Raw genomic sequence first — 13,961 nt, forward strand, 5'->3', positions numbered from 1 at the left:
ATTAGAAACGGCTACAACCAGTGACAGGAACCTAACGGCTACAACCTTGGCCTGCTGAGTTCTGCATTAACTTTACTCAGATCCCTGGCTGGTACAAACATACATAGGTGGATTAACGGGTTATTGAAATACTTCGTAATTTGGTTAGGCGGGTTACGGCAGCTTATGCGAGTGCTGATGTGCATTTTAAGGGTTACTTTCTTCCAATATGGGATACTTATTGAAGTTTCTCACTTTGCCACAAGATGGACCCAGCACCTGCTTGGCAAAGCCTTAGCATGTTTCTTATATACAATAAATAGAAATATAATTATAACATATTGAGTAAATATTTTTGTAGCTTAAGTCTCGTGCTTGGCGAGTTTGGCGAGTCAACATCTCCTGAGGATGCCTCGTGTAGAGGCGACAAAATTGGATTGTTTGATGACAAATATTGAATTAACACCCAAGAAACCTTAAAACATTTGGATAATTATTAACTTAACATCTTATGTCTCAAGGTGACGAGCGCAGTTGTAGTGCCGCACATAATTTTTACGTTTTTTAAGAATCCTGAGCGGCACTGCTATGTAATGGGCAGGGCGTATCAATAACCATCAGCTGAACGTCCTGCTCGTCTCTTCCCTTATTTTCATTAAAAAAAAATTTCAACGTTATTTTATTGATAGTGTACAATGTTGCAACGGTTTCATTGATTTACGAGTATTAACAGGCTCTAACCTTGATAGTTAAAAACTTAGATTAAGGATTGATCTCCGCTGCGCTCCTTCTAGATTACCGCACTACCCAAGAACTTATAAATAAATGGATAAATTATCTAAGTCTTATATATATATATATATATATATATATATATATATATATATATATATATATATATATATATAATAAATAAAGTACAAAATACTTACTGATGATATGTGATCCAAATGTCTTTCTTATTTCTTGTAGTATGACTTTTACAAAGCTGTGTGAAAACATGTGGCACGTCAACGTCACACATTGTTCAAGACTGGCTCGAGTACGCCACTTGGGCGCAGTATTAGTTGTCGCACTTTGCGACTACGCCTGCGGAATCTAGTTGGAGTGCAGCAGAGATCAATCCTTAATCTAAGGTTGAAAAGCATTAAAAATTATCGACTTTACAAAACCTTAAATTTTACTTTAATACTTTTATTGGTCACATCACCCTTACGGCCTTAGCAAATTTAAGAACATCAATTTTTCCATTTTCTTTTTTAAATACGTAGACAGCACGACATTCCTCGTGCCGGTTGTCGGTAAAAACCTCTGGCAAAGCTAGACACAAATGTCATATATTTTAAGGTTACGGCTTGGACTATGCTGACCGCCCAACCCCATTCAGAAACCATAATCACTAGGAGATGAAACGAAACCATCGGAACTCTACAAACACCCCAGAGTGTAAAAAATGCATTTATTATAAACGCCACAGGTTTGACAGATTTATGAGAATTAACAGAACTTTATCACACTTTCAAACAATGCGGGCTCTAACCTCGACAAGAGTTAAACAATTTAAAAAATATCACCGACTACCAAACGTTTATGATTCATTATTATCCATTTTATATAACTTAAAAATATTTTTAAAGTTTTTAACACGATATGACATAGATTACTTCAAAAACAGTGTGTGCCTTAAGGCTGGCAACTGTTATTCATCTGGAAATTAATTACATACACGACACAGATGTAGAAAACTACAATACACAAATTCAAATATTTTCATTCAAAATCGGATGTGACATGACTTATTGAAAGGCAAAAACTACCACCCATTCCAAAATGAATGCCTCAGACCTGAGAAGAACGGGCGCAACAAACTCAGCGGGCTTTTTTTACATCGAAAAAATATGTTTTCAAAGTAATATTCTACAATTAAACTTATTATTTAATAGTCTGTGGGCGGTCACTCCATTCCCAATCTGTGGTATCATTAAGAAAGTCATTTATGTTATAGTACCTTTACCACACAAACGTTTTTTAACAATTCTTTTGAATAACGTAATACTTTTGTTTTGAACATTTTGTGGGATCTTGTTATAACAGCATATACATTACCTCACAAAAGACTTACGGTCTACAAACTCGACTTGGCCGAGTAGTAGGCATTATAAGTTTATGTCTGTTCCTGTTGTTAACATTATGGTTATGATAGTTTCTAGCAAATTCACTTATATGCCTATGAACATACATTACATTATCAAGAATAAATTGAAAAGTAACAATCAAGATGTTAATTTATTTAAATTTTGCTCTCAATAATTCTTTAGGACCCAGGTTATAAATAGCGCGAATAGCCCTCTACTGCAGCACAAATATTGTATTAATATCGGCAGCGTTGCCCCATAGCAATATATACCATAGGACATAATACTATGAAAATAACTTAAGTATACTAGTCGCGCCGTATCTATGTCAGTTAATTGTCTAATCTTTTTAACCGCGTATGCTGCAGAACTAAGTCTGTTCGCCAATCCTTCAATATGGGGGCCCATTGTAATTTGGAATCTAGAATTATGCCAAGAAATATAGCAGATTGCACCGGTTCTATCACCTCTCCGTTTAACAAAACCAGTGAAGTGTCGTCCGCAAACAATACTACCTCATGTTTTTTCTCTATAAGATTAGGATGATTATTTATATCACAGCGGAAACGACAATAAGATTTGTTTTTAAATTAATTTTTATATTAGAATCATTGTGGTTTTCAATAGGTTGGGATTGTAAAAGTTTATGTGAAAAATGAGTAGAGGGGGTAAGAAGCAGAGCACAAAGAGAACCACGAACACCAAAGAACAAGAAAAACAACGGGTCAGCACTTGTATAATATTTTTAAGATGTGCATTGTGCATCAACCTCTCAACGCATATGAGGTCCTGGTACATGTTCCTGGGATGATACATGATTTCAACCAATATGAAGGTATTACTATCACCGCTACCATATTTATTTTCTCTTGGTGTCTATGTAGTAATACGTAGTGCACATGACTTCAGAATACATCAAGGTATACTCGCGAATCTGTTTGCGTGTCTATCGGCTCGCTTTAACGTTTCATCGTGATTCTCAAGAAATTTCACTTCATAAAAGTCTTAAAAAATATATATGTTGTTTTACTTCAAAAACAGAAATGGCATTATTCAAAAGAAAACATAGCGTGGTACCATGAGTCGCGTTTCACAAGGTTCATAAATTTGACTAAGTAGATAAGTTTTTCTTTCACTTGTTTAATATAAACAAAGAACAGTCAGTAATATAACAACTACAACGATAACCGATTACTAATTTTCATAACAAATCGGAGTGTTATAACCATTTTGCTTTTTTATGTGTCATTATTTAACCTATTTTGGCAAACAATAGGATATCGGTTAAGTGGTAACTATAACATAAATGGCTTTCTAAATGATACCAAACCGCGAGAATGGAGTCAGACTCAGACCATCCGAATATACACAAAAACATCCATAAAATCGATGAAGCCGTTTTAGAGGAGTATGGCTACTGACCCAGCAAACGATGTATTGCCAAATAAAGTAATAAAATTAAAATTTTTGGGATATAAAAAATAGATGAGGTACTGATCTAATTGACCTTATTGTATTCGATTGCCATCTTGCAACCCTATTGCGGATCTGTGGATGGAACAGAATAATATTAAAAAAAATTTAAAAATAGGGATTGATCGTAGAAGGGTGAAAATTCGAAGTGGTATGTATTTTAATGCTAAATCATAATAAAATACAAAAAATTAATTAAATGAAATAAAATATTTAGGGGTGGGGTCATCCTCATCATTTGGGGTATGAAAAATAGATGTTGGCCAATTTTAAGACCTATCCGATATGCACACAAAATTTCATATAAATCGGCTTAGCCGTTTCGGAGGAGATTGGTAACAAGCACCGCGACACGAGAATTTTATATATTACTAGCAGACCCAGCAAACGTTGTATTGCCAATTAAGGTAATAAAAAAAACTCAATTATTAAAATTTTTGGGGTATAAAAAATAGATGACGAACGATTCTCAGACCTACCAAATATTATATCGTACATGAAATTTATCGTACTACTGTAATCATTATATTCGATTGCCATCTTGTAACTCTATTGCGTATCTGTTGATAGAATAGAATTATATTAAAATCGCGATACAAATATCTGTTACGTGTTGTCGATGTTGAAATTGTATGTATTTTTAATGCTGAATCATAATAAAATAAAAATAAAAAAATTGTCAAAAAAATATTTAGGGGTTGGTGACACTTATCATTTAGGGGAATGAAAAATAGGTGTTGCGCGATTCTAAAACCTACATACACACAAATTTTCAAACAATTTGGTTTCAAACAAGAAATCTTTATTTATTACAAATCTCAAACTGCTCCATGTTAAAAAATTACAGACTATCTTTGCCTTAAACATAAAAAGGCCTAGCGTTAAAACCATGTTAATACCCAGCAATGCACAATAAAAGCTACCTGCAGTGAGTCATCTATTCGCATAACTAAAACCTGTCATTTGTATTACCAAAGCCAGCGCTTGCGCACGCAAGCGGCTAGTGATTGTGAGTGAAAATGGTGCGAAAAATTACGTGTTTTAATGTGAGGAGGTCGAAGGTAATGCCCGCCCCCTCCAGGGAGGGGGTGTTTACTATCAACCTGTCGTCATCATCAACACTGGATGTCAACGTAAGTCAAATTTGATCTAATAAACTCCATCATCTATCTATCGAGGAATTATTATTCATGTAAACCATAAGTTATTCATTTTGGATGACTATTGTAATTCTAATTACATTTAAATTGGTTTTTAATTATGCCATACTTAATTATTAATGAATATTTATTTTAAGAGCTAAACATTAAGTTTGATGATGACTAATGAAAGGAGTTTTTTTGAAGTCAATCTATCATTCATCATTAAGTATTTAGTAGAAATTGTTACTACTGAGTTATACTCTACAATACTATACACAGCTTGAAGACTCTACGGCGTGGTATTTTAAACAAGAACTTGTTTCGATTTTGAGTTCAAGGTTATTTCATACGATCTGTCATTATTGGTAACGCATTCCTCGTATGTTATGGAATGGCTTTGAGAAATAATGTCTGGTGTGTTTCTTACGAGAAGATAATCTTAATTTATTTTTATCAATTAATCTATATATACATAGTATATTATGTAATAATATCTTAACAAAGTAAAACAGTATGTTGGATATTGTTTAAAAGAACACTAACTGCGAATTCTACAAGAGATATCGAATCAATAAAAGTATTTTGTAGATTTTTTTTCTGTTTATCCGTTTGTCTATGTGTACGATGTGACGATGTATGGCCGGGCGAAATGCAAAATCTACTGAATTGATTTAATTAAAACTTTTCGTGAATATCAACAATAGCTCGTGATAATATTATGTTATAAGCTACATACTGTCACTCTAGATGCATACATAGTATTTTTACTACATAGTATTATAGCATCCACGCGGACGTCGCGGTCAGCAATAGTATAATATTTTCATAGAGTTTTCCAATTATAAGGCCCTGATATTAAGAGTTTCTTTGTTCAGTCATATATATATATATATATATATATTACTGATGTGAAGTTGAATGGACGAGACGAGCAGCACGTTCATCTGATGGTAATTGATACGCGCTGCCTATTACAATACTGTACCGCTCAGGATTCATAAAAAACCTCCAAAATTCTGAGCGGCACTACAATTGCGCTCGTCACCTTGAGACATAAGATGTTAAGTCTCATTTGCCCAGTAATTTCACTAGCTACGGCGCCTTTCAGATCGAAACACAATAATGTTAACACATTACTGCTTCACGGCAGAAATTGATGCCGTTGTGGTATCCATAATCTAGCCGCAATCCTGTGCAAAGTAGCCCCCCACTGTTTAAAGATTATAAAAATATTAAGATATGTTGTAAAAAAATAATTATCTTATTGCAAATGTAACGTGAATTCCGGATATTAGTAGTGTGTTTGTTGAGTGATAATAATATATGCATGGAATGTGAATATGTGTGTGTTAATATAAATATAGACATGCATAAGTCATAATATATAACCTTTACATTTCCATCTGTTCGTTCATGTCATCTGTCTTTATCCGTTGTATCGCATGACCTTTACTTATACAACATGCTAGATCCATTACCTTGTTTCCTAACTACAGCCGTAGGTGATAAATGTCTTCATTCAATTAGTGGTATTAATTATTTGTACATTAGTGAAGTTGATACAAGAAACGGACATGCTTGGAAAAAATACTGGCGACTCAAAGAAGTAATGAAAAGCAAAGATATTAAAATAAACATAAAAATAAATCTTTTTAATACACAAGTATTAAAAAGATGTGCTTCCTGTATTGACCTACGGTTGTTAGAATTGAGCGCATACGCAAAACAGGTTAAAAAACTAGAGATTTGCCAAAGAGCCATCGAGAGGAGTATGTTCAGTATAAAAGTTTAAAACATAGATTTAAGAGAGAAAACAAAAATAAGTAATGTCACTTATGCTATAAGAAAACTTAAATGGTCTTGGACGGGTCACACCCTTCAGGTATATAAGGTGCAAATGGAGCATATGTATCACAGACTTTTTTTATGGGAAAGGAAAAAACCTGGTGTTAAGTGATCACCGCCGCCCACATTCTCTTGCAACACGAGAGGAGGAGCGTCGTCGGCGTTTAAGGAAGGTGTACGCGCTTTTTTCCGCGACTGGTATCCCAGAAACCTAAAAAGGACACGGGGGGATAATACAGGAGACGGTCAGATGAAATAGGGACGATAGCAGGCAAGAAATGGTCTAGGATTGCTAAAGATAGAAAAGAGTGGAATAAGTTTTAAGAGGCCATTGTCAATAGAAAAACAGATAGTGATAGTGACTTAGTTAAGGATAGTTTGTTAATATATATGTAAAATCTACTATCTGAATAAAGGGTTGCATTATTACTTGTAACGAAGTTCCTTACGGCATGCTTGGAGGAGATAATGATTTTGCTGTGCGACCAAACTAAAAAAAATGTGAGAATAAAACCGTAACAAAAACATATAACGGAAGTGCTGTAGTTGTTTTTGAAATATTTAAAAAAACATTTCATGAATGTTTTTTTTGGAAATACTTTTTTTTAATATTTAAAAAAAACATAATGATATAGTATGGCGTTTGACCCGTTTTGCGCAGTTACTGTCTCTTTTATATCGTACTAGCTGATGCCCGCTTAGTCAGCGTAGATAAAGTCTTTTTAAAAATAATAAAAGCAAGTTTAGAATAATTTAAGATTATCTCATGTCCCCACTCCATTTCCGGTTTTCGCTCCCGTTCCCAACATAATATACGAATCTTATTTCGAGGAAGATTGCTATAGCAAACTTAACCCTACTATATTGGTATAGTTATAGCTCATCCACGTGAATTTCCGTTTTTCACAAATCCCGCGGGAACTTTTTCCGGGATAAAACCGTAGCCGGTAGCCTTCCCTTCCCGAGCTCTAGTCTGTCACTGTACCAAATTTCATCAAAATCGGTTCAGTAGCTCCGGCGTAAAAGCGTAACAAACAAACTTACTCGTTTATTAATATAAGCAGGGATTGAGATGTAAAGAAAATGCAGTTAACCGACGCTCATTAAGTGAAAATCTATTTTGTATGAGTTCCCTAGATGGAACCATCGTGATCCATTTTGGTACTAATTTTTAACCATCGTCTTCCAGAAAGATCAGTGATACGTCTGTTTCCCCTCGTATATGGCAAGCTCACGGCCGTAACTAGTAATTTTCACCTATGTTACCGCACTTACTATTTATTAGGCACTTATTCACGCTTAATTGCTTTCCTTATGAGTTCTTTAGCATTACCGTACTAAGTTACATACTTAAGTGCATTGATCCCGTTTTTCTTATTCGAATATGTTGAATTTTCACTGGTCTCGATATTATTTTTTGGTGCTAACGCTGGGACTACTTAGATAATTGTTGTGTTTGTTGATATTTGAACTAGACTTTATTTAGTATTTCAAAGTCTTTAATTAATTTAGGATAGGGGATAGTGGGGTAAGACGGGGTATTTCATTACCTATTTTGGTACATTAAATCTTACCTAGCTACCCCGTCTTACCCGTCCCCTAGTTGAAAGTAGACCATGTTATCAATGAAGAATGTCGTATACGCCACCTTTTATTAAGTGATCAACGCCGTACACATTCGATTGCATATTGCAACACCATCGTTCCAGCTTTTGAAGGTATTATAGTGACACGTAAAAGTGATATAATTCTTAAAAAATAAAAATAAAAATCATCTATTGAAAAGCTGTTTTAAATGTGCGATATAAATTATGATCTATCGATAGATAAGAAGTTAAACCATTTAACAGGATTACAATATAAAAAGTGTATAAAATGTAAACAAAACAAAAAGTGTAAGAAGAAGTAAATTATTTCAGCCCAAGTTTAAGAATTATTATGGGGAAGGACACCTTCAAAATACTCAGAAAAACAGCAAAAAAGTATGAATGTTGCATAAATTCAACCTAAAAAAAATTCAGTTGTAGAGACTGCCGATAGCAGTGAAAACTTAGAACTATTATTAAAATTTGAAATTTCCTAATGTTTTAAAACAAGTTATTAATTTCAATTTATTTTTCAAACTTAGTTTTAATAATATATTATTCAAACAAAAATACTATTTCAACAATGCACAGTATATATACACAAATTGAACTTTTCACTAAATCCATTAAATTTCACTTATAAGATATACACAGCACAAATGTTAAGACAATACGTCAGCTGTATAGCTACAGATATCTTAATATATATAAATCTCGTGTCACAATGTTTGTCCTCAATGGACTCCTAAACTAATGAACGGATTTTAATGGTGATTACTTCATGGAGTGCAGTTTGGTTCAACTTGAGAGATAGGGTAGTTTTTATTTCGATTTGGGACCCATAAATATTTTTATTTTCAATATTTGTTTTGTATGGACATATTTTCTATGAGAGAATTTAGTGACGCACGGTTTGACAGTTCCACTGTGAAACAATTTCATTCTAACAACAGGGAGCATTCTTTACGAAATATTTCTTGATGTTTAGAAATTTTATTGGTAAATTCCTATAAAACAGTATTTTTTTATTATCTACAGAACAACGTCTATCGGGGCAGCTAGTACTGCTATAAGCATTTCGGTGACGCGAACTCACGAGATTTCACCCATCCAAAAAGTGTCGAACTACATATATATTTTTATTTTTAATTATTTAATTATCGCGTACACCAGTCTTGAGAATGTCGTTGACGTGAACCCATACACTACGACCATCATACAAAAAAAGTGTCCAACGAGGCTAGAGAAATTCCACTTCAAAAAGTTTTACGTGTGATTAGAATAATGTTAGTAACATATTTTAACTACTAACTAACTCCTTTTAAGTATACATTGTACAAAGTATTATTTTTTTAACCTTCTGTAAGCCGCAAGTTAGTCTGTTTTCGTGAAAAAAAAGTACACTTAGCTTTGCGACGACGACGTGTATATTGCTAATAACTCTGCAGTTTATTTTGCCCACGTATTGATTTACAATAAACTGCTCAGTTGACTGTATAAGTTTCCCATGACTCGACAAAGGCACAGTCACGCAATATTGCTATCACACAACATGAAGTACTACTACTGCATATTATACACAGCTAACTTATCGAATGACATAATAACTTTATGTCACATTTTATTTACAACAGGCACCGACCTCTACCTTAAACCACTGGACAGGCGGCTGTCAAAGTGCTTTTGTGCCTGTTTGATATTCGCCATTTTGGCGCTGTTGGCCTTGTAGCGAGAGTCTGCGATACTAAAACTAGTGATAACAACCTCAGAAAACATCGATAGATGGTGGAAAACTATATTAAAAAAAAAGTATACTTTATTACGTCGATTCTTGATGTATCTATAAATAACACGGAAAACGAACGAAATTTATTAAAAATGCAAAATTACTTCAGAGTATTGTACGTTCCTTCGCAGCCATTGTAGGATGCGTCAAAATTATTTCTCTGGACGCTCGCGAGTGGCGCTTCAAATAGGCACAAAAAAATTGCTGTCATATGTTTATATGGAACAGCCAACGTCCAGTGGTATTTATACAGGTCAGACCACAGGATATTTACTCAAATCAAACCAAAATCACTTTATTCATGTTGGTCAAAGAAATGAAACTTATTAATGTCAAAAGTTTTCTTTTATTTTTTTATTACCGTCACTTCGAAAAGGGTTAAGCTTTGAGAGACGAGAAGAAGTGGCAAGCAACTCATTGCCACACTTTTAAATCAACATTTACAGCGTCATCTTTTTACAAATAATTTAAGTTACAATATATGTAATGTTTGATTGTTTTTATTTAATTAAACAGTATATAAAGTTTAAGATTAACAAAATTGTACTCTAAACTATAACGTTTGACGGAGAGATACCGCTCTTGTTTAACCACTGTGGTGCTATTCTGGTGCAACACCACATGCTCAAAGTAGAGGCGGTAAAGTAATCGAATGGCGAAAACGTACCGGAAAACGCAGTGTTTTTTTTAATGAAAATAAAGGACGAGACGAGCAGGACATTCAGTTGATGGTAATTGGTACGCCCTGTCCATTACAATGCACTGCCGCTCAGGATTCTTGAAAAGCACAAAAATTCTAAGCCGCACTATAATTGCGCTGGTTACATTGAGACAAGATGCTAAGTATCATTTGCCCAGTAATTTCACTAGCTACTTGTGTTAAAAGGCCAAATCTTAAATGAATATCAAAGTCAGTATTCCAGCCTTAGTTGCATTCAAATAGACTAGGAGCTTTTAATTTTGATTTATTACATTATTTGTTATGACAACGATTTTGTTCTAATTTGTAATTACTTTTATGATCTGTATGTTTTGTTCTAGTTCTTAAGTTTAGTAGTAACTGTTTTTTATGTGAATTAGTAAAGTCAAGGCGAGGTGTCCCCCTTGAAGTCATATGTCACGCGGGGGCCACAGAAGATCAGCGTTGCATCGCATTTGTGTTGCAACACATGCTGAGTGGCTCCTTTTTTAAACACCACACGTTTTTATATATATATATTTTTTATATTCTTAAATTGTTTCATTTATGTTATTTGTGTGTGTGTGTTTATAAATAAATATTTTTCTTTCTTTCTTTCTTTCAAATCAATGTAGTTCGTTTAATAATAAAGGATTATGACGGTGATATGAATATAGTTCCTAAATAATAACATAATTATAGTTTTTAACATGATTTGACATAATGATCTAACTTACCTTAATTTACTGTTATTACTATCAGTATCAACACTCTCACTTAAATGAAACTTGATCCAGATCTATTAAATAACTTGTGCTTACTGCTCACTTACATAACTAGAAAACGTAGAAATAATTTCTCGTTCTATTTATTACTGCATTACAATTATTATTTATTTACCATCGTGAAATATAGTTAACATGTTTTCTAGTTTTATTCTGAAACTTACTAAATTATAGAAATTTTTTTGAGGTAGGCGTTACTTTGCGGAAATCCATAATAATATAAATGATTTGAGTTTTCCTTAGTGTTAATTCACGAGTCTCGTGCCATATTTTGGCGAGACAACACGTCCTGAGGATGCCTCGTGTAGAGGCGAAACACGTGTCGAATTGTTTGAAGACAAATATTGGCGGAATTAACACTAAAGTAAACTCAAATCATTTATATACTAAATCGTAAATTTTTCGTTGAAATTATGATATAATTTTATAATGAACTTTGACCAGGTACCTTGTTGTCCAATAATATTGGAACATTAAAATTCTTTTATCTTTATAGATACATTATTTTATATATTAGTATATACCTAATGAATATATACTAAAAAGATGATTTCAAAAAGATTGCTGGACCAAAATGGAGAAGAACAACTTACGACAGGAAAATGTGGAAAGATCTGGAGGAGGCTTATGTCGGCGGAAAAGCGAGTATTATAAGATATAAAATATATTAGGTGAAATTTAATTATAATCATTTAGAATATTAAGTTGTAGCATAAGTGAAAAATATACCTTTTTAGTTTGCTTGCAATAAAGGCTTCATTCATTCATATACCTAATAAAAATATATATCTAATAAAAATAAAAAGTATGTGTATATCTAAAAAAAAGTAATATAATAGTAAAAAGTAACTAGCTAACCCAGAAAACGTTGTATTGCCGATATTAAAATCGCGATACAAAAGTAACTGTTGATCGTAGATGGGTGAAAATTTGAAGTTGTATGTATTTTTTAATGCTGACTCATAATCAAACAAATTAACAAAAAAAATGTCGAAAAATAAAAAATAAATATTCGTGTGGACCACCCTTAACATTTAGGGGGATGAAAACTAGATGTTGTCCGATTCTCAGAAGCGGTCAAGCCGTTTCGGAGGAGTTCAATGTTTAACACCATGACACGAGAATTTTATATATTAGATTATACCTACTAAACGGAAATTGCCAAGAGTCTATCGTTTATCTACTATATGTTCGGGAAAAAGTAGAGCTCGTGAGAAGAACATACAAGAAACTCAACGGCCACTCTTTTTAAATAAATTAAATAGAGTATCTTACAATAGCTGTAATGTAACTTAACAAAATATTTTCTAGGATGCTGCATCCAATATATGAATCATATTAAAATAGCACTAATATAAAAATGCGTTTTAAATATCAAATATTTAATAATAAGTTATAAAAAAGAGGAAGGAGGCTAAGTCGCCTCGAGCCGACTATACTCGAACGCGCGTTAAATAGCCGAGCGTGGCGGCTCATTTTTATTCAATATATTAACGTGCTGTCAGATCGTCTATATGCTAGTATATTTTAAGTCTATGTACCAGACATTGTTTCAAAATTAATTTAAAATATAAGATGAGATAATTCAATACGCAAAGCAAATGCAACGACTTTAATATGTCTTTGACCAAAACTCAATAAAATTCACGACGGCTTATTTTCAGTCCTTGGCAACATAGGAAGACGCCAAACATTTAACCTGATTCCTGCCGCCGAATTACACCTTCGCACGACACGCCACAAGTTAGGATATCATCCCCATCATATGGATGTGTGGCGGTCCTACACAGTGCGGTTTTCAAGGAGATTTCTCACTACAAAGCTGTGGAATGAACTTCCTTGTGCGGTGTTTCCGGGACGATACGACACGGGTACCTTCAAAAAAAGCGCGTACACCTTCCTTAAAGGCCGGCAATGCTCTTGTGATTCCTCTGGTGTTGCAAGAGAATGTGGGCGGCGGTGATCACTTAACACCAGGTGACTCGTACGCTCGTTTGTCCTCCTATTCCATAAAAAAAACGACTTTAATATGTCTTTGAGCAAAACTCAATAAAATTCACGACGGCTTATTTTCAGTCCTTGTCAACACAGGAAGACGCCAAATATTGCATTTATCAGTGACATGCAAATAGAATAAAAGTATGCATTATCAGACACGCAAATATTTAAAATTTCATACATCTTTAATTATCACCGTCAAGTGTTCTGGCCACCTTACCGGTATAGTGTTTTTATATTTATTTTTAAACTCCTGAAATTGTAAAGGTGTAGTGACACCTATATTATTCAGTGATGATCGTAACGTGCTGATTTGTGAGATGTTAAGTCTCATTTGCTCAGTAATTTTACTAGATACGATGCCCATCAGACCGAAACACAGTGATGCTTACACAGTACTGCTTCACGGCAGAAAAAGGCGCCGTTGTGGTACCCATAATCTAGCCGGTATCCTGTGCAAACGAGCAACCCACTGTGCGTGTGCTAGATTGCTTGGCGTTGAGTAGAGACGTGTGTCGCTTCGTACGGGGAGTTTTGATTGGTCATTGATCTG

The 13,961-nt window shown here is 33.9% G+C and overlaps 1 protein-coding gene across 1 annotated transcript in view; it reads left to right on the forward strand.

The window, feature by feature from the left end:
• The first annotated feature begins 4,569 nt into the window (after positions 1–4,569).
• Positions 4,570–13,961, forward strand: part of LOC126972092 (phospholipid phosphatase 2-like) — a 118,862-nt gene continuing 109,470 nt past the window's right edge. Inside the window, exon 1 of the mRNA XM_050818677.1 lies at positions 4,570–4,720. Coding sequence (XP_050674634.1) covers positions 4,607–4,720 — 114 coding nt within the window. The 5' untranslated portion in view covers positions 4,570–4,606. The remainder of the gene's footprint in view (positions 4,721–13,961) is intronic.

This window comes from Leptidea sinapis, chromosome 25 (genome assembly GCF_905404315.1).
Source record: "Leptidea sinapis chromosome 25, ilLepSina1.1, whole genome shotgun sequence".
In the NCBI taxonomy this organism is placed as follows: Eukaryota; Metazoa; Arthropoda; class Insecta; order Lepidoptera; family Pieridae; genus Leptidea; species Leptidea sinapis.